A 22,161-nucleotide genomic window follows, 5' to 3' on the forward strand; every position below is an offset into this window, starting at 1 on the left:
TAAGGAGGTAAAGTAGTAGGCTCTTAAGACTTGCTAGTATTTCAAATCCAGTTTCTCTGCCAGGATCCAGTGCTCCAACATCTAAAACCAAATAGAAGACATACAAACATATGGAGGTATAAGATGAAATCCAGACAAAGTAGAACTATCCACTGCCAGTTTTGAAAGGGAAAGGAATATTTTCTTCATACCTCCTGAATTCCTAATAGCCTCCACTTTAAACGTATTTGGTTTAGGGGCGCCTGGGTGGCTCAGTCGGTTGGGCATCCGACTTCAGCTCAGGTCATGATCTCACCGCTTGGGAGTTCGAGCCCCGCGTCAGGCTCTGTGCTGACAGCTCACAGCCTGGAGCCTGCTTCAGATTCTCTGTCCCACTCTCTCTCTGCCCCTCCCTTGCTCATGCTCTGTCTCCCTCTCCCTCTCAAGAATAAATAAAACATTAAAAAATAAATTAAAATAAACGTATTTGGTTTAGTGTCCTGTCAGGAAGAATTATGTAACAACATTCCTATTAGATAATGGTGCCCTAAGCATAGTTACTATTTCTAGTAAACAGCCGAGCTGACTGACTGATATCTCACAGGAGCATCATCCTGAGAATCAGAAAATGATCGGTTCTGGATCAGACATTTCAGGACAACCACAGAAGTTTCACAGACAACTACCAAAAACAAAAATGAATTTCTTAACCCAAATAAAATGGCATCTTCAAACCTACCTAATTCATACACTATAGACAAAGATTTGAGTGACCTGCAAAAGTCCTTCTGAGAGTTTGGATATTTATTAACTGCTGTGGCTGTGGCTGCGGCTGCTGCTACTGCTAATGATAACAGGAGAAGCCACTACTTAATGCACAGTGTTTTGCCAGCCATGAAATAAATAAACCCTTTCATGCATTCTCTTATTTAAATCTGACCCCACTCCTGTAATATTAGTTACTATTATTACTCCTATTTCATAAATGGGGCTGTGAGAGGTTAAATAGTTTACACATGGTCACACTAAATATAAGTGGTGTCTTGAATGCATTTGGTTGAGCTGACTCTGAAATCTATGTTCTTAATGACTACATGACACTAGCTGAATATCTCAGGCTCATGCAATGCATACAATTCCTCTTTTTACTTGGGACCTAAGAAAATGGCAGCCCAGGCCTCAGAGTCAAACACTCAAGGTACATTCACTTTCTGCCTTGTCCAGAGTTTGATTTCTTTCAGGACCTATACAGTTCTTCCAAGGACTCACAGACAATAGAGAAAATAACGCATGCACACGCCACTGGGTAGAAAGATGTAAGTGTTAATTATCTTGTCATTTGGGGCTGCTTTTATACGCCTCTGTATAGTTACTTGAATTTTATGTATCATTTCTTTAAGATTTTTTATAGACCACTGAGCATCTAAAGAAAAAAAGAATTAGGGGGATGGTATAGCAAAAGACATAGAATAGAATTCTTTCTTTTAAAGTAAAATAAATGTCCGTGGAAAGTTTCTTGACAGACAAATTACTGACAATCAGAAATGAAACATTAAAACTTCTTAAATCAATGAAACTTAGTGGTTCCACAATATATGGACAAAAAAAATTTCAGTGGTAATATGGTTATTGGAGGTACTGTCATGCCCTACAAATGCTGACTTCAAGCTGATTCCTAAGTGTGAAAGGCTATTACCAATATATCAAATGGCTATTCAGATACCGTACTGGCTCTCTGGAACCGCTTTTGCATGGATAACAAACTCTGTTTCCACCCTTTCATTCATAAATACAATATTATACTGTATATAAAGTGATCTCTCCACCTCTTAGTCTTAATGGAAAACTAGCTCTCTGCTAAGGAAACCAATTTGCCTCTACTTCCCTCAGGTAGAAGATGTTCCTTCTTTGACATACAATGTACTTCAGAATCAGGCCATAACATAGGCATCTTCCTTCCTCCCCTGTGCTTCTCCTAGACCATCACTCCTCTTCCTCAAGGCTCCTATATTCTAGTTTTATCACCTCCATTCCTCTTTATCTTTTAGTTCTGACAAAATGCAGTCATGTAGTCCTTCCCAGTCATTCATCAGACTTAGTTGCTGAACCAATGACATTGGCTGGTTGCCTACTCCTACTCTATGTATAGAGAGTGAAGTTCTACTCTTTTCCCAAAACTCAGAAATGGATGACTTCATACTAAATAGCAAAAACCAATCTTGATTCGTCTAGCCAATCATTATGTTTTCATCCTCCAAGTAACTAATTGGTTAAAACAGAGGCATGTAAAACAATTTTGGCTAAGTAGATGCATGGAATCTGGTGGACTATTTCTAGAAAAAGTTCTGTGGCTGCTGGATATTATCACTTCTGAATATAATCCCTGGAATTGTACTTATATCTGAATGATGAGATCATGGTGACTTTTATTTTCTTTCTCTACTTTTCTTTTTCCCCAAAAAAATTCCACAAAAAGAAGTTTTTCTTTCTGCAAAATATAAAATTTTGTAAATTAAAATATTGAATATGTTTATATTCAGTTTTTTAAAGGCTCTGTCTGCTATTTTCAACATTTCTGTTATCAGTGGGTCTATTTCTATTGCCTGTCTTTTCTTCTTATGGGTCACATTTTTTCCTGTTTCTTTACATGTCCAATCTTAGCTTTTTGCTGTGCAATTGTCAATGCTATATGGTTAAGAGTCTGAATTTTTTTGTGTGTTCCTCCTCCTTCAAAGACAGATGAGTTGTGTTTTGGCAGGCAATTATTTTATTGGTAGATTACCTTTATCTTGTCAGGCCTCTTTTAATTAGGCTTTGTTAGGGTGGATCAAGATTGGCTCTTACTCTAGAACTTGAGCACTCTTAAGGTCTAACTTTTGGGGGTCTTACTGAATGTACAAGATAATTAGCTGGTCTCTCAACTCTGACTGATCAGAATTCCAATGTCTCATAGCACTGTGGGACCTCTAGCATTCCTATTAAGCCCACAGATCCTCAGAGGCTGTTCTCTGCCAATCACAGAATTTTAACCTGTACATGGCAATTTAGTTTTTGACCAAGGGCTCAAGGGCTCTCCGATGCAGACTTCTAGAGTTACTTCTCTAAACAACTCCTTGTTCTCTTGTATCTTGCCCCACAAATCCCAGCTGCCTCGCCAGCCCTATATGCTGATCTCTGTTTTTTATTTTGTTTTGTTTTGTTTTTTTCGATGTAAAACACTGCTTTTTATTTTGGCTCTACTTTCCTGTGCTGCTGTTTGGATAGTACCCTCTGATAGAAAACAAGAGTGAATGTCAAGTTTACCTTGTGCATTTCCCCTTTCTGAAAGATCACAGCTTTGTGCTGTCTGCTATCCAATGCGTGAAATAAACTGCTTTATACAGTTTATCCAGTTTTACAGTTATTGACAGCAGAAAGGTAGCTTTGAAACCTGTTACTCTGTGGTGACTGAAACTGGAAGCCTCTAATAAGTAATTAATTAAAAACAGCATAGCCAATAAAACCTTAATTTCTAGCCACCAAGAGTCAAGTGAGGGAAACCAACAGGCAGTAAAAATAAAAAGGTGGGGAAGAAGTATTAGCAGATTTTTAGTATTTTCCATTATTTTAATTTTCTTAGAATCAAAAAAAAATTTCAAGTCATCATATCATTTTTGTTCATTTTCATTTCTTGCTGACAGCACAATGAACACCAGAACGCTCTTTATTTCTTCCTTCTTCTTCCTAACCAGAACTAATTTTGTGTTCAACTCCAAGGGGATGATTCATGATGAACCAACTGTCCCAATTACAGTGGTCCTCTATCACTTTTCCAGATACTCAGTCTCTGGCCTCCCTTAGAGCCGGAGGTGACCGTACAACTGTATGATGACCAATGAGATACAACAAAGTAGTCTGTTAGGAGTCTCCTGAAAAGGTTTCAATTATCTTAATAAAAGGAATAAGTGACACTGGGCTCTTTTTCCTGTCTTGAACATGAATCTCCTCTTCTTTTTTTTATTGAACTATAGCTGACATACCATATTATATTAGTCTCGATGGCACGACATAGTGGTTTGACAGTTACATGCAATGCAAAATGCTCACCACAAGTGTAGTTACCATGCCACCATACAAAGGTATTACAATATTATTGACTATCCTCCCTAAGCTCTAATTTTCACCTCTGTGACTTTCCCTATTTCATAACTAGAATTTTGTACCTCTTAATCCCTATCACCTATTTATCCATCCCCCACCCTCCCTCTGGCAACCACCAGTTTGTTTTCTGTATTTATGAGTCTATTTCTTTTTTTTTTTTAATTTGTTTTATTGTTTAGATTCCACATTTAAGTGAACACACGGTATCTGTCTTTTTCTCTTAGCATAATACTCTCTATGTCTATTTGTGTTGTCATGAATAGAAAGATTTCATTCTTTTTTATGGCTGAATTCAGTACAATTCCATTGTAGATATATACCACATCTTCTTTATCCATACATCTATCTATGGATACTTAGGGTGCTTCCATATTTTGACTATTGTAAATAATGCTGCAATAAACATAGGGCTGTGTGTATCTTTTCAAATTAGTGTTTTTGTTTTCTTTGGGTAAATACTCAGAAGTAGACTCACTGGGTCATATGGCATTTTGGGGGTTTTTTGAGGGAATGTGAATCTCTCCTGACTATAATACAATACATATATGAGAAGGAATAATATGCATGAGGAGGAAAATTCCACACTCTAAGTGTGGCAGAGGAGAGGGAACAAAAGAGCCTGGGTCCCCTAAATACCACATGATTTCACTCACATGTGGAATCTAAAAACCAAAACAAATGAATAAACACACAAACAGTAGAATCAGACCTATAAACACAGAGAACAAACGGCTGGTGGCCAGAGGGAGGAGGGATGGAGGGATGGGCAAAATGGGTAAAGGAGAGTGAGAAATGCAGGCTTCCAGTTAAGGAATGAATAAGTCATGGGAATAAAAGGCACAGCATAGGGAACACAGTCAATAATATTGTAATAGCCTTGTATGGAGACAGATGGCAGCTGCACTTGTGGTGAAAACAGCATAAGGTATATAGAAGCTGAATCACTATGTGATACACCTGAAGCGAATATAACATTGTGTGTCAACTATACTCAAAAATAAATAAATAAATAAATAAATAAATAAATAAATAAATAAAACTTGAGTCCTTGATGACATCACTGAGCAACTAAATCAACACAGCAACTCACTGCCTCGAGAAAAATAAAACCTATGTTTTTAAACCACTCTAACATTTTCTATTTTTACCTGCAATAGAAAGCATTTCTGATTCCCAAATGCACACGCATTTGTTCTTTAGAGTAAGAAGAGTTTGCAGGTAAGATGTAAAAATAGCCTTAAAATATAACATAAAAAAAAGTGACTGGGAACTGCATTCTTCCGAAGTCTTCAGACTAATCAGGTTTTCTTTGGTGCCTATAAAACGCACGTCTGCCTTATCCCCCACTCTAGATTGCAAATTCGTTTGTGGCCAGAGATCTCTGTCCTACATGTGGGCCTAGGCACTCTGGGTGCTCAAATCAGCTTGATGATAGGCCATTTCTACACATCCTTCAAGTTGTCTCCCGTATTTGTCGACTCCATCGGGAACAAAGACCCCACAGACTTAAACTTCTTGGTTTTCACAGACGTGAGTACACAGGTGAAACAAACAAGTGAAGGGTGGTTCACTATCTTACGTTCACATTCTCTGACATCCAAGTTGAACTGCTGCAATGCTCCCAAGGTGAGCTGTCTTACTTCGGCTTCCAGCAACAGCTGCATCAAGGATGTGGCCAAATGCTTGCAAGCTGACATACATGCTGTCTGGGCCACTTTTCCCTGAAATACAAGAGCGTAAATCATGTTAATGGATTACAATGAAATTCCAACAAAAATGACAACTTATTTTTCAGTTAGAGATTTCTTTAAGGTTTTCTCCATCGTGATAGCCTCGGCATTCAATAATCTTGGATTAATAGCACCTGGTGGCAACATCTTAAATATTAGCTTCGTCACCCTGAGTTATACAGCTGTAACATTAAACTAAAATTCACAAAGCCCAGATGTTTAACATCCAAGCGCTTTTACCTAAACAACAGATAAACAATATTCAAAATTTTAATTAAACAGAGAAGGATTTTTTCCACAGAAATAAATTTTAAAAAGCCCCTTCCAAAATTACTATAATTCTTGGAGCGCCTGGGTGGCTCAGTCGGCTAAGCGTCTGACTTCGGCTCAGGTCACGAGCTCGCGGTCCGTGAGTTCGAGCCCTGCGTCGGGCTCTGTGCTGACGGCTCAGAGCCTGGAGCCTGTTTCAGATTCTGTGTCTCCCTCTCTCTCTGACCGCCCCCCGTTCATGCTCTGTCTCTCTCTGTCTCAAAAGTAAATAAACGTTAAAAAAAAAAAATTCAAAATTACTATAATTCTTAAAAGACAAATGTAAACAACATGCCCTAATTTATCTAGAAACCAAAGTGTTTACTGTTTTATGATTTAACACACACAAAAAGGAAAAGAACAATTAAGGTTTCCTGAAAAAAAAAATGAAAAGGATGAATTTTGTTTTCTTAAAAAATGAACACGAAAGGGTGCCTGGCTGGCTCAGTTGGGTGGAGCATGTGACTTTTGATCTTGGGGCTGTAAGTTCAAGGCCCATGTTGGGTTTTGAGATTACTCAAAAAAATAAAATAAAATCTTTAAAAGAAAGTGAACACTGAGGTTTATAAACATAAACTGTAAGCTAATTTTATTTTATTTTAATTTTTTAATGTTTATTTATTTTTGAGAGAGAGAGAGACAGAAACAGAGCAAGCAAGGAAAAGGCAGAGAGAGAGGGAGACACAGAATCTGAAGCAGGCTCTAGGCTCTGAACTGTCAGCACAGAGGCCAATGCGGGGCTCGAACCCATGAGCCATGAGATCATGACCTGAGCTGAAGTCGGATGCTTAACCCACTGAGCCATCCAGGAGTCCCTAAGCTAATTTTAAAAATATTGATATTAAAATTAATATTTACTATCTTCTTTAAAGGATTCAAACACTTTGCATCATACTCCCAGATCTAAGCTATAAACCAGAGAAGAGAAATCCACTTTTTTCCAGCTACTTATCCATTTTATTTGTTATTTATCAGCTATTCTGAAAAACAGGATGATAATGTTTCAAAAAGTCTGAGATCTCAAGTTAGTCAATGGATCCTTCTATTGTGAAATTATGAAATATTTCAATCATACAGAAAGGTATACAGAATTATATGATGAATACTTATGTATCTATTAAACATTATAAATATAGTTTCAGCCCTTGTATGACCTCCTTAATCACTTTCTTTCCTCTCCCTAGAGGCAACCATTATTGTTGCTAGGTACACCAGCTAAATTTTTAAAATACTATTATAAAGTTACGTATAAGTATATAATAAAAAAATTTTATGTATTTTGAAACTTTCTATCATATCATACAATATGTCTCTCTGCAACTTGCTTTTTTGGTTCAATATTATAAATGTGAAATTTTTTAAATGTAATACATGTGGCTGCAGTTTATTCTTTTAATTATCCCACGGTATTTCATTTTAGGAGTATACCACAATTTACTTGCCTATGTCTACTCTTCTGTTGTTGGAGATCTAGGATGTTTACATATACATATACATACATATACATACATATATATATATATATATATATATATATATATATATATATGCCTATCTGCTAACGTGATATATATGTGTATATATATAGATATATATGTATACCTATATATACGTATATATGTATATTCTATTATAAATGCAGTAGGTCATGGAGTAATGTAAGTCTAGTAAGAAGTCATAAAAATGCCAGATTCTGACTACAGTGTCTTTAACGTTTTTCTCATATGTTTCACTGGGCCAGGGCCTTCCTCAAAAGTAGCAAGCTTTAAATGAAAAAAATATAATAAACAATACCACAATGAATTTTGAAATTTGTGTACCTTTTTATATACTTTGGATAATTCCTTTAAGATTATTTCCTTGGACCATATTAGGGTATCAGTACTGTGATTCATAATGCATATGCATGTATGAGAGGAAAAACATAGGTGGAAACTAGATCCCTAAATATCTCACTATAAACTGCTTTGCTTAAGGTATGTGCTGATTTATAATGTCCCCACATATTTATGAGAGTATCACTAATTGCATAGTCACTAGCACTGAGTACTACATAAATTTTTCTCTCCTAATTAAATAGGAGATATTTTATGATTCTATGTCTTTTGATTACTCTGTGAGATTGAATGTTTTCCAAATTTTTATTTATTTGACCACAATATTATTTTATGGCATAAAAATAACAGGGTGATAAGCAATGCCCTATTTTGTATACATACTAGAAGTGTTCCTCATCTATATGCTTCTGCTTGTATGCTCTGAAGATCCACACTCTGGATGACTTAAGACAACAAATGGAAATACCTAAGTTAGGGAGTACTGCACAGACCGAGTGAGAATGAGGCAATGGCAGTACACAGAATCCTAAAGAGAAGAGTTATATTGTGAATGAAATCCCCAATAAGAGGCTTGCTTTCAGTTAAACCCACTGGAGACCTGGAACAGACACCACACCAAGGAGAGCCATGGAGTTCAACACACTTACAGGCCCTGGGTGAACAATCAGAGGGGGCGGATCAATGCCGTGAGGAGCCCTGTGGGTTTTCAACATTGAGAGCGGGAATGGAGTGAAGGAAGGAAGATGAGACTACAGCAGATGCCCAGAGACAGCAGCGCAGATCAGAAGCCAGAAAAAAGGGTAAGAAACTGTCATCTCTTGGGCATTACTCTATGCCCATTACTCTATGCCCATTACTCTATGCCCAAGATTTGCTACAGCCTAAACAGTTGGCATCTTGTGCTATTTCACTTAATTCTCAGAATTACCGCAAGAAGTTGGGATTATTTTTTTCTTTTAGATAAACAAACTAAGGCTCTCTGTGAAGTTCAGAAATGTAGACAAATTCATAGAGTTATGGGTATTTCCACCCAGTCCTAAATCTGTATCTTTCCACTAAACCATCACCTAAAAAGCAGTAGTAAATCTTACACTGTCTTACACCGAAATACTGAGCAAAAACTGGTCCAGATGTTAACAAGGTTAATGGGTTATCCAAGGCATAGACTAGGCCCAAACAGGTAAGACAGTGGTAGCTCAGGAGCCAACTCGTCAAATACTGAGTAGCAGCAGGGACACACTTTTTGACTTGTAGCCCAACATGATTATCAAGGCCAAGATATTTAAAGGACCCGACAAGCTGAACATGGAGATGTGGTGAAAATCAAACAGCTACAAGCCCCATTAAGCCAGAGGCTGAAGAAGATAGCATTGGAAACGCTTCGTTCAGTGGCCAAAACAGATTGCCAGGGAGAAGCATAACTAGACTGGTAACATGAAAGAATTTGGGACTTAGGAAAACCTCAACTGATGAAATGGCCCATAAAAATGCCTTTTGGATACCTCTAGGAAGACTTTCAAATCAGCCTAATGACACCTAGGCTATATCTCATGAAGCTGTCATAGTGTTCGTGTATGGAGAACCTGCAAGAATAAACGTAGAATGCCAGACAAGATGAAAAATGAGCTAAGAATTGCCATATTTTGAACACACAGGAAACATGGGGTGCAGGGCAGTTTGAGTCACAGGGTCTCAGAACTAGTTCAATAGGCAACATCATGCTGCCTCTCGATGCATCTACAATATTTACATACTCCAAGACAGTCAACAAGCATCACCAAAATGAATTAAAAGTCCACTACCACCCACTACCAAAGCATTTTAGTTCATAGTATTTTTCAATCTAGTTACAATTTTTTTTTTTTTTTAAGTTTTAAGAAGGGGAGAGGAGTAAACTGGTGACAAGTTCATAATGTTAATTCAAAATCAGGCTTATGGCCGTAGAGAGAACCACCACCACTGGGTGTGAGTCAAGACCCACGAAAATACTTTTTTGGTTTTCACCATGTAGCTCTTTGATAACCAAATCAACTCACTCACTTACTGCAAAAATATACTCAGACTTGGGGCGCCTGGGTGGCTCAGTCGGTTAAGCGTCCGACTTCGGCTGGGGTCATGATCTCGCAGTCCGTGAGTTCGAGCCCCGCGTCGGGCTCTGTGCTGACTGCTCAGAGCCTGGAGCCTATTTCAGATTCTGTGTCTCCCTCTCTCTCTGACCCTCCCCCGTTCATGCTCTGTCTCTCTCTGTCTCAAAAATACATAAACATTAAAAAAAAATTTTAAAAATATATACTCAGATACATATTCTGTAATTCAAATTATCCTCTCTACCTCCGCCTCTACTTACTGTCTGTCTTCCTTGTATCACAATACTTTACACAGAGTGATATACTCCACTGTCATATAATGTGTGTACATTTTCTCGAAAAGCATATGGTCTAAAAGGAAAGAAACTATGGCATCAAAACTGCAAAGCAGGTACACACTGATACGTGACTTTATGTCTTGGAGGTATCTAATTCTCTTTACAAAAAGGGAGATATCCATTGTTTCTTACACAAAGGCACAAACACAATTAAGACAAATGTTTAGAAATCTTACAGACTCCTTAAAAGACATACAGAAAGCATAATATTCATTACTTTCTCTTTTTTTAATTTTAATGTTTATTTATTTTTCAGAGAGAGACAGAGTGTGAGTGGAGGAGGGGCAGAGAGAGAGGGAGACACAGAATTTGAAGCAGGTTCCAGGCTCTGAGCTGTCAGCATAGGGCCCATCGTGGGGCTCGAACCCACGAAGGGTGAGATCATGACGTGAGCCGAAGTCAGACGCTTAACCAACTGAGCCACCCAGGCACCCCAGTATTCATTACTTTCAATTACCATGTACTTCAATTACACGATACTAAGTTCTATGTCAGAGAACACAAATGAATAGAGGTGAGGAGCTTAGAGAAAGCATCGCCATCATCAATCCCACCACTATCTCTATGATCGCCAGACTGGCTGCCTTCATTTATTAAGCATTGACTATGTCCAAATGTTTTGAACATGTTCTCAAATAATTCTTGCAAGAACCCCATGAAGTATTTAACCCTTGATTTATACATGTGAGTACAGAGGAGTTAAACTATAGAGTGTATCTTGCAAGTGGTGAAGCTGGGATGTGAACCCAGCCCTGTCAGACACCAAAGACTTAATAATCATTTGATTCTGCTTCCGAGTAAAGGGACTTTGGTAATTGCCATGTGTTTCTGTTGCTCCGTGACTTGGGATAAGGGAATGGAGAGGACAAGAAAAATCACACAAGTCTAAAAGGCCAGGATACTGAGCGAGAGGTTTTTTCTCCCTTCTCCATTAAGGAAGCATCAAAAGAAAGCTCAGTTCACAGTAGGTACTGAGAATGGACTCCAACCACAGCTCTCTGTCAGCTTACTGGGATCAGACCCTGACTCCAAGATCACCAAGGATCTTGGCTTAGTCACTGCAAATGGCCAAAGCCAAATTTCTCTTTCTCTGGATAATCTTAGCAAGTTTCAAAGTAAGACAAATGCAAAGTGCCAGGAACTGTTCTGTGAAAGAGAGCTGTCTTTTTCACACCAACTTTCTCTTTTGCTTTTGCTTCCTGAATAACACTCCCTTGCTTACATTTTGGTTTTGTCAAATTTTTCTTTCTCAAGTCATGTAATGAGTTATTTCACTGTGAAACAGAGAAAAGTTCAGATGCAGAAACTGATCTAGCAAGGCAAGTAAGAGCTCTGCAGAGAGAATGTAAAGCCACGCTATAAAGCGCTCCCTTTCTGTTTACCTGGTGCCTCTGCTCCCTTAACCTTCTATTCTGACCTTTACTGTAGGCATTCCCTTTAATATGGACCCTTGTCTTATTTCTGCCTGCCCCAGGGAACTTGATTTTTGATTGCTAACTTGCTTTCCTTTATTGAATAAGAAAGCTACCTTGTTCCTTTTTCCTCAATAGCCCATAGCTATGGATAAGACCAATTCATTCCAGAGCACTGGGTCTCCTATTTATTTAGGGTGGACATTCATTAAGTTATATTTGGAGGAATAGAACTCTGGGTCTTCGCATAAGTTTTTGTCATCTGGGACCCATGCCTGGAACTTGGTTTCCCATGTGCTGCAGAAATTCCATGAACAAATTTTTACTTCACCATTATACTTAAACCATCTAAAAAAATCACACATCTGGGTGTCTGGGTGGCCCAGTTAGTCAAGCAACTGACTCTTGGTTTTGGCTCAGGTCATGATCTCACGGTTCCTGAACTCAAGCTCCCCGTCAGGCTCTGCACTGACAGCGTGGAGCCTGCTTGGGATTCTCTCTCTCTTTCTCTCTCTCTCTCTCTCTCTCTCTCTGCTGATCCCCCGACTCATGCTTTCTCTCTCTCTCTCAAAATAAATAAACAGACTTAAAAAAAAATCACACATCCTCTCCAAGTAGATTTTCGCACAACTGAATTCATGTCTTTACAATCCTGCCCAAAGAACATTCTTCAAGTCAGAAAATCTGTATAAATATCCACTCACTAAAATCATGCACAAATCCCCATTCTAGACAAACAAAAGTTTCCTAACAGCTAAAACAAACAAACAAACAAAGAAAAGAAGTGAAGCCCAAGGACGGTAGTCAAAGTATCCTGGACAACATATATAGTGTCATTTGAGCCATCAGTAGAGCCTACAATGAGATGGTGAGCCCCTAGTAATCAAAAATAAGAAAAACATAAAAAAAAAAAATAAGGGTAAACAATCTCTACCTTACTTGTCATGAAACAATTAAGAAGTCCAAAGAAAAAAGCATAGTCCAAACAGAACTTGGAGTATATACTACTCAGGATGTGGATGGAAGGAGAGGAGAGATTTATTGGTTCTGAGACCTAGCCACTCACTTCACTTTCTTATCCTCAGTCACCTTTCAAGAAACATAGGAACCCTTTAAAAAGAACAACAACACTGTTTGCTATGCATGCTTTTATTGAGGTATAATTACAAACAGTACATGTGCAAATCTTAAGAACATAGCTTGATGATCTTTACGTATATAAAAACCAATAAAGCTGCCATCAAGATCAAGATAAGAGAACCCTTCCATACACTGGAAAGCTCCTCATGGCCCTTTCAAATCAGCAAACCCACATAGATTACAGCCAATAGATCAGTTTTGCCTGTTCTTGAACTTCATATAAAAAGAACCCTATAGCCTTCTTTTGTGCCTAGCTTTTTAAATTCAGCATGTTTTTGAGATTCATCCATGTGACTGCATGTAACTATAGTTTGTTCTTTTTTATTGCTGAGGAGTATGAATAAATCACAAGTTGTTTATTAATTTTTTCTACTAGTATATATTTGGGGTTGTTTCTATTTGGGAGCTATTCTGAATGAAGTCTTTCAGTGGAAATTCATTTTCCTTGGAAAGATATTCAGGAGTGAGATTGTTAGATTACAGAGTAGCTGTATGTTTAATTTTATTAGAAACTGCCAAACTTTTGGGGCGCCTGGGTGGCTCAGTCGGTTGATCGTCTGACTCTTGATTTCAGCTCAGGTCATGATCCCGGGGTCATGGTATCAAGCCTCCTCAGGGGCTCTGAACTGAGCGTGGAGCCTACTTAAGATTTGCTTTTTCCCTCTGCCCCTCTCCCCTACTTGTTTGCACTCTCTCTCTCTCTCTCTCTCAAAAAACAAAACAAATCCCCCCCCAAAAAACCTGCCAGTTTTTCAGAATGATTGTGCCATTTCACACTCTCAGGAGCAATGTATGGGAGTTGTTCCACAGCCTCTCCAATACTTGGTACTGTAAGTCTTTTTAATTCATACTATTGTGCCAGTCTATAGAGGTAACCATTGTAATTTCAATTTGTATTCTTTCATGAGTAATTCTATTAAAACATATTTTCATATGTGTACTGGTCAAATGGATACCCTCTTCTAAAAAGTACCTGTTCAAGTTTATTGTCCATGTTGGTAGTGGATGGAGGTGGGGAATAGCTAATAGATTTTTATTTATTTTTTTAAAAAGTTTTTATTTAAATTCCAGTTAGCTAACATACGGTGTAATATTAGTTACACGTATACAATATAGTGATTCAGGATAGACACCTTTGCTGAAAACCAAGGGACCACATGTGTGGGAGTCTATTTTGGGACTCTCTATTCTGTTCCATTGATCTTTCAGTCAAACTTTATGCCAATACTTCACTCTCTTCCTTACTAAATAAAGCCTTATAGTAAATATAGAAATTAGGCAGTATAAAGTTCTCTAACATTCTTCTTTTTCAAAATAGTTTTATTTTAGGTTTTTGAATTTTTATATAAATTTTAAAAATAGCTTATTAACATCGATACTCATTTCCTTCAAGATTGGTATGACTACTACAATTCCACATACATAGAAGAAATGTTAATTCATTATATATATCATGGAGGCCTTAGGGCACTGAGGTTTAATTCTCACCCAGAAGTCTGGTAGAGAAGAGCTGCTAAAGAGTAACTTTGGGAGAATTGACATTTTAATAATACTGAGTCCATAAATACAGTAAACTTTTCTATTTAACTAGATCTTCTTTAATTTTGTTTGGTAATGTTTTGAGTGCACAACTTTAGCACATATTTTGTTTGTTACAGAGTATTTCCTGCTTTTTGATGTTGTATACTACACTGATTTTTCATTTCAGATTCTAATTCCTCTTCATTAGCACAAGGAAACAGACCTATTTTTTGCATAGTGACCTTGTATCTTGTGATATGGCAAACTTAGTTCCACTACCATTTTTTAAAGATCTCATAGGAGGCAAGGGAAACAAAAGCAAAAATGAACTATTGGAGCCTCATCAAGATAAAAAGCTGGTGCAGCCACTCTGGAAAACAGTACAGAAGTTCCTCAAAAAGTTAAAAATAGAACTACCCTACCACCCAGCAATTGCACTACTAGGTATTTATCCAAAGGATACAAAAATGCTGATTTGAAGGGGCACATGCACCCCAATGTTTATAGCAGCACTATCAACAATAGCCAAAGTATGGAAAGAGCCCAAATGTCCATCGACTTATGAAGGGATAAAGAAGATGTGGTTTATATATACAATGGAATATTACTCGGTGACCAAAAAGAATCAAATCTTGCCATTTGCAACAATGTGGATGGAACTAGTGTGTATTACACTAAGACAAATAAGTCAGTCAGAGTAAGTCAAGTATCATTTGATTTCACTCATATGTGTAATTTAAGAAACAAAACAGATGAACATAGGGAAAGGAAGGAAAAACAGAGAGGGAGGCAAACTATAAGAGATTCTTAAATACAGAGAACAAACAGGGTTGCTGGAGGGGAAGTTGGTGGGTATGGGCTAAATGGGCATTAAGGGCATTAAGGAGGACACTTATTGGCATTAGCACTGGGTGTTGTATGTAAGTGACGAATCACTAAATTCTACTACTGAAATCAATACTAAACCATATGTTAACTAACTTGAATTTAAATTAAAAAAGAAAATACGGTGCTGAAGAAAGTAAAAAAAATAAAATAAAAAATCCTTTAGGATTTTCTGTATCAGCAATTGTGTTATCTTTTTAAAAAGAAAAACGTTTCATTCGCTCCCCCTTTCAATTAGCACTCTTTTTCTTTCTTTTACCTGTCACTTTGCATTAACTAGCTCCAATAGCGTGTTGAATTGGAATGGTGAGAGAAGACATACCTGTCTTGTTCCTGATCTTAGAGGTCAAACATTCAGTCTTTTACCATTAAGTAAAATGTTAGCTGTAGGTTTTCATAGATACCCTTTTATTAGATTAAATAAGACTAGATTGGTCTGCTAAGAAGTTTTGTTTTTTTTTTTGACAGGGTGTCCATTTTTGCCAAATGCTTTCTCTACATCTCCTGAGATTCTCTCTTTCTCTCTCTCTCACTCACACACACACACACACACACACACACTAAATTTCTTTTTTTTTTTTTAAGAGAGAGAGTGAGCACGAGCAGGGGAGGGGCAGAGACACAAGGTGAGAGAATTCGAAGTAGGCTCCATGCTGTCAGCGTGCAGAGCCCAGCACAGAGCTCAAGCTCATGAACCACGAGATCATGACCTCAGTTGAAATTAAGAGTCAGACGTTTAACTGACTGAGCCACCCAGGTGCCCCAAATAAGCTTATTTCTAATAAAGACATTAAATTTATATTTTATAAACTTCCAATGAAGAGACTCCAAACTCGGGTTATTTTGCCAGTGAATTCTACCAAGTATTAATCGAAGAAATTAAACCAATTCTAGACAAAATCTATTGCAAAAGAGAGATGGGGAGAAAACATTTCTAAACTCATTTTATGAGACCAACATTACCCTGGTGGCAAAATCAAAGGCAAAGACAATACAAGAACAGAAAACTATATACCAACATCCTGCATAAACACACATACACAATTTCAACACATTAGCAAATCAATGATATATTATGTCTAAGTGGGTAATTACATAAACATGTCTTATGATTTCTAATTTATTTCTGTGGCAGATGGCAAACATAGTCGGTTAGATTTTACTCCTTTTAAATTTATTGAGACACATTTTACGGTCCAGAATATGCTCTAGCTTAGTGAATGTTCCATGTATGCTAAAAAACAGCTGGTCGTGGGAGAAGGCCAATTAAGTCAAGTTGTTTTACTGTGGTTCAAGTCTTCTATACCCTTACTGACATTGTGTCTACTTGTTTTATTGGTTATGGAAGGAGTGTTAAAATAATCAGCTGTACCTGTGAATCTATTTATCCTTCCAGTTCTGTCAGTTTTTATTCATGCAGTTTGAAGATCTGTTACTGAGCGCAGACACCTTAAAGGTTCTGTTCCATCCTTATTCTCTCCTTTCCTTCCGGGTCTCCAAGAACATAAGTGTTATACATTTATGTATGTATGTGTGTATGTATGTATTTATTTTGAGAGAGACAGAGACAGCATGAGTGGGGAAGGGGCACAGAGAGAAGAGAGAGAATCTCAACTAGTCTCTGCGCTGCCCACCAGAGCCAGATGTGGGGTTGGAACTCATAAAACTGCGAGATCATGACCTGAGCTGAAATCAGAGTTGGACACTCAACCGACTGAGCCACCCAGGCACCCCATGTGTTACGCCTTTCCACTGTGTTCCATCTCTCTTTTATGCCCTATTTCATTTTTTTAAATTAAAAGTACATTTTTTTTCTTTTTTCTATGCATTTACATTTTGGTGGTGTCTATAGACCATTGAGTTAAATTATCTTGACTTCTGCTTCATTGAATCTCTTATTGAACACATTTAATCCATTTTTAAGAGCTCACATAATGAGCTCTCCATTACAAATCCTATATTTTGCTATTCTAAAACACACATTTGAGTGGCACCTGGGTGGTTCAGTCGGTTAAGCATCCGACTTTGGCTCAGGTCATGATCTCATGGTTCGTGGGTTTGAGCCCCACGTCAGGCTCTGTGCTGACAGCTCAGAGCCTGGAGCCTGCTTTGGAATCTGTGTCTCCCTCTCTCTCTGCCCCTCCCCTGCTCATGCTCTGTCTCTCTCTGTCTCTCAAAAATAAATAAATGTAAAAAAAAAAATTTAAAAAAAACCACACATTTGATTCCTAATATCTGTTCAAATAATCTTTTTGTGTGTGTTTTGTCCATTATTTCCTCTGTTTTCTTTAACATATGTATCAGTTATTTTGAAATCTCTACTAGCATATCTGGATTATCTAAAGATCTGCTTCTATTGACTGTTTTAACTTTTGATTGCAGGTCAGTTTTTCTGCTTACTACCATGTTAAGAAACTTTGTTTCACATACCACACATTGCAGATAAGATGCTACAGAGGGGTTAGATTATGTTATCTTCCTCAGCAGATTTTGAGTTTTGTTCAGGCAGGTAGTGTATCCTCTCTCATTCTGTCATGCTTGTTTTTAAAGTTACAGTGGGTTTATTTTAATTTCATCCTTTATCTTAGGACCTTCTCCCTAATCCCTGCAAATGGCCTTACTGAATGTTTAAACAGAAATGCAAATGTTTAAACACAAAGGCCATGTGTTCATCAGGTCTCTGTGTGGGTCCAATCCTCAATGTCTCTGCCGTGCACTTTTAGAATATTTGCTCAGCTATCAATATTCCAGCAGCTGATGTCTTCTACAGCTCCAGAGTAGGCCCTAATTTATGAAACTTAGAAATTAGCCAGGGACTGAAGGAGAATTTTATAAAGACATTGGGGGGGGGGGGGCGCTCTTTCTCTGTGTTTCTTTTTTCTTTGGTACCCTGTTCCTCTAAAACCTGTTGTAATTTACATCCCAAGAATTGATCCCTTCCTTTTTTGGACAATTCTCTGTTTCTATATTTTGTATATAAGTATACAGATATAAAAATATAAATATAAAAATATTTATGACTAAAGAATAAGTCCCACTCCCTCATTTGAGCTATGAGATCATACCCAGGACCCAAAGAACCTTTTTAATTTACCAATATATACCAACCAGAAAAAAAACTATAATAGCCATTTAAAGAATTTTGCCCCGGCCAATAATTTTATGTGCCCTTGTCTTGATTTCCATTATCAGTTTGGCAAACGGTTTTGCTTTATAATGAAAATGCATTCATATATTCATATAAACTCAAATTCACAATAAAGGATTAAGAGTATATATAGCCAGTTAGTCAGTACATTCCCATTACAAAACAACAAAAATACCAGCAAATACACCTTGACTTGTATGTTCTACTGACATAGACGACAACAGGGTTAAATATTAAATTGCCAGTGTAAATATTAAATATTAAATATGTGATTTAATGAAAACAAACATTAAATACAGTGCCATGGAACACTGAATTTAACCTCTGCCTCAATTTTGTCATCTGTAAAGTAGGATTGTTATGATGGTTAAATAGAAACAATTCCTATGAGTATTTACCACACTACCTGGTACTGGTAAGTACTCAGTAAATGTCTTCTGATTATTATAATATTTATTCCTCTGATCCCGAGCATGGAAGACAGCTGAAAAGACACTGGGTATATCTGCTTAAAATGTAAGTATTTTTTGAGCTCATAATATTTTACTAACCATTTATGCCTTTTATAGAGTCAGATGATTTTCCTCTTTTTAACCAAAAAATTCTGTTCACGCAAAAAGTGGAAAGTGTACTTCCCGTTCTGAAGCAAATCAAGGAGAACATGCAATTAAGTGCTAAATTGAGCAGAATAAACTCTAAGTGCTATATGATTTTAGAAGAAACGGTTATGAGGCCAAAATAGTCAGAGAAAGCTTCACAAAAGTGGTAAGGCTTACGGGGTGACCTTCGTTACATCCCAATAACAACAACATGGAAATGTTTTCAAGTGGCTTCCAATTTGAAATGAGGTCATATAAAGGACTCTACAAATAACAATTATTACTACACAAACCTCCATAGAATAAGAAGTCCTCAAATGAGAAATAAAAACTCTTCCTTTCTCTTTCCTCAATTCCTGTTCAGGTTAAAGGTCAACTTCATCAAGTCATCTCATTAACACAGAAATGTCTTTGAAGGGATTCAGTCCTTGCCATGCTTGACATTTCACCAGACTGCAACCAAGATGCCAAAGAATCAGATTCAAATATTAATGAGGGAAAGGTCACGATGAGGTAATCTCCAAAGTTCTATTAGTTCCTGTTTTCTGACCCTGTCCGATCCCCCTCTCCTTCTCCAGTCCTCGCTTACTACATACATTTACAATCACTGGCTTCATTTCAAGATATACCCTCTAAACTGTAATTTCACTTGAAGTGCATTTTAAGTGGAGGCCTCCCAGATGCTGATTTCTAATCCAAGGGTGATCTATAGAGGTATCGAGTTAAAATAAAAAGAAGAGAGAGAATCAACTAAAAACTATACTCAATTTTGATATTTAACTACCAGAACCCCCCCCCCGCAAAAAAAAAAGGAAGAAAAATAGGAAGAAGAAAAAAGAAACACTCTCTTTCAAACTTTCCAATAAGCTATTTAATAATGTGACAAAGCAGAGTGTATTAAAATATTAACCAAAGCTTCCAGGAAAACCTCTATAATCTCAATTGTTTATTCAAGACCTTTACAAACCTCATAAAAAATTAAGTGGGCTTGGAAAAAACACACCACAGCCATAGGAGAAAGTTTACAAAACACAATGGTACAGACGCCTGACTGTCTGCCAGCCAGTCGCTTTTAACTTCCACATACAACTTATTACTCAGTTCCTAACTGGTCAATACCCTAAATAAGAGCATTTCTCCTCCCAAACACCTCATTAGCCTGAGTTTCTTTTTTGCTTTTTTGAGCTAACGTATCCTGTAGGTGCTTTGGTTCATTATTTTCTGCCAATACAAATACTTCATTTCAGAATATTTAAACCCTTAGGTTTTCTCTGAGGGAAATCATTTAAGATCTTCTTTACAACAATTTAATTAGCTCTGTACTTAATCTTACTATGGGAGAACAGTGCATGAGCCACCAATGTCCATTTTATGGCAAGTCGTAGTGAAAGCAAGACAGGACTAGAGGGGATGTGATACACAGAGAAAGAACAAGGACTTCGGTTCATACTAAATTAGGTTCAAATCCTGGCCCTGTCACTTCTGTGTCCTTTAAGGAAAGTTGTCTAATCTTAGTTAGACTTAGCTTGTTCATCAGTATAATGAAGATAATGACACCGACCTTGCAGAAATTTATGCAATAAATGGGATAACAGACTGTAGAGACCTATACAGTATCTGGCACATATTAGGGCCTCAATGAGTGGCAGAAAGTGTATTATAAAATATTCTTATCTTTGCGAGGAGTACTGCATATGGATCGAGGAAACTTTTAAATGAAAACTTGTTTGGGTCCCAGGTCGAATTAAATATTCCACATTTCCTGAAAAGTGGTTATAGAAAAATTCTGTAACATGCAAACTCTAACGTGAGCTGGATTCAATCAACTTTCATACACGTAGAAATCCACTCTGAGTTAATCATGTTGTAGGAAATTGAGCATGAAATAGGAATATTTCACTCAGTCTCAGTTTGGGAGAGCAAATACTCTTAAACCATTTATGTCTAAGGAAACATGCTGCATATTCTCCCCATCCCCATCTTTCCCCTTCTGAATGGTCCTACAGGAGCCGTAAAGAGGAAACTTTTCATCACAGCGTATCTGTGTGAAAGCAACAAAATATGTTAACAATTAGAAAAGAGGAAACCTGAAAGACTGCCTTGTTAATTAAGGAACTCGCTATCAAAGAACTCATTAAAAGGTAATGAAACCAAATGGCTATTAAAATAAATACCCACTGAATAAAGATTGCCTGGCTAACAGCCCTTCAGTATAGTTTTTCACAAACACTCTCAATAGTAAAGAGCCAGAAAAAGATGAAAAGCCACAATAATGCTACAACCAAGACTGAAAAAACAGAGATGAAGTTATCCTAAAGTAGAAGGCAGAAGCTGAATTAAGAAAAATGTTCCTACATTTTCTACATTCAGAATACATCAAACACTCTGTAAAAGTCTTCTACAATCTATCCCTTGATCTCAGAGACACTGAGAATTACATAATACAGAACTAGGCAGCTGTTCCTCTCTATACTTGTTACTCTAAGCCATTAAGTTAGAATGTGGCTTCCCCTATTCCTAGTACATCCCTCAACTACTTCCTGCCACCTAGCTTCTTTCTTAAATCGAAGTAGAAGCTGTGCATCTTGAAGAGATGACTAAACTTATAGTTGAAGGCAAACTGTTGAAATATAATGTCATCTCAGAGGCGTAGCCCTTGAGTGAAGGAAGAACAGGAACCGAAGAATCTCTGTGACAGGACATGCTAGAAACTGACCATTTGCACTGTATCCCACAAGTTTAGAAACTTTTTAGAGATGCAGACAATGGTGACAGTAAGACACCGCCTCCACTCAAAACAGAATATATGTGCAGACTATGTCAGTTGCCTGTTCATCATCCCTGCTCCCTTCTTCATTAACAAAATAATCCTTGGCAACACAAACAGAATATGACGTTTCTCAGCCTCTTGTCAGATACAGAAGGCAAATGATTTGAAAGCAGAAATGTCTTCAGAAGTCCTTTTGCCCGATCCTTCCTTTTTTCTGCTATCTAAATATGTGATGGCTAAAATTCTGCCTTAGAACTTTGAGAAA

At 37.4% G+C, this 22,161-nt stretch overlaps 1 protein-coding gene across 15 annotated transcripts in view; it reads right to left on the minus strand.

Annotated features, from left to right (window-relative positions):
- Positions 1 to 22,161, minus strand: part of EXOC6B (exocyst complex component 6B) — a 605,784-nt gene that overhangs the window by 173,363 nt on the left and 410,260 nt on the right. For all 15 annotated transcript variants that reach the window (XR_006215816.1, XR_006215815.1, XM_042981710.1 and 12 more), the window contains one exon: positions 5,699 to 5,840. Coding sequence is in view for 13 of the 15 variants with exons in the window: in XM_042981710.1 (XP_042837644.1) it covers positions 5,699 to 5,840 (142 nt within the window). In the remaining 2 variants the exon portion in view is untranslated. The remainder of the gene's footprint in view (positions 1 to 5,698; positions 5,841 to 22,161) is intronic.

Source organism: Panthera tigris, chromosome A3, assembly GCF_018350195.1.
Source record: "Panthera tigris isolate Pti1 chromosome A3, P.tigris_Pti1_mat1.1, whole genome shotgun sequence".
Lineage (NCBI taxonomy): Eukaryota > Metazoa > Chordata > Mammalia > Carnivora > Felidae > Panthera > Panthera tigris.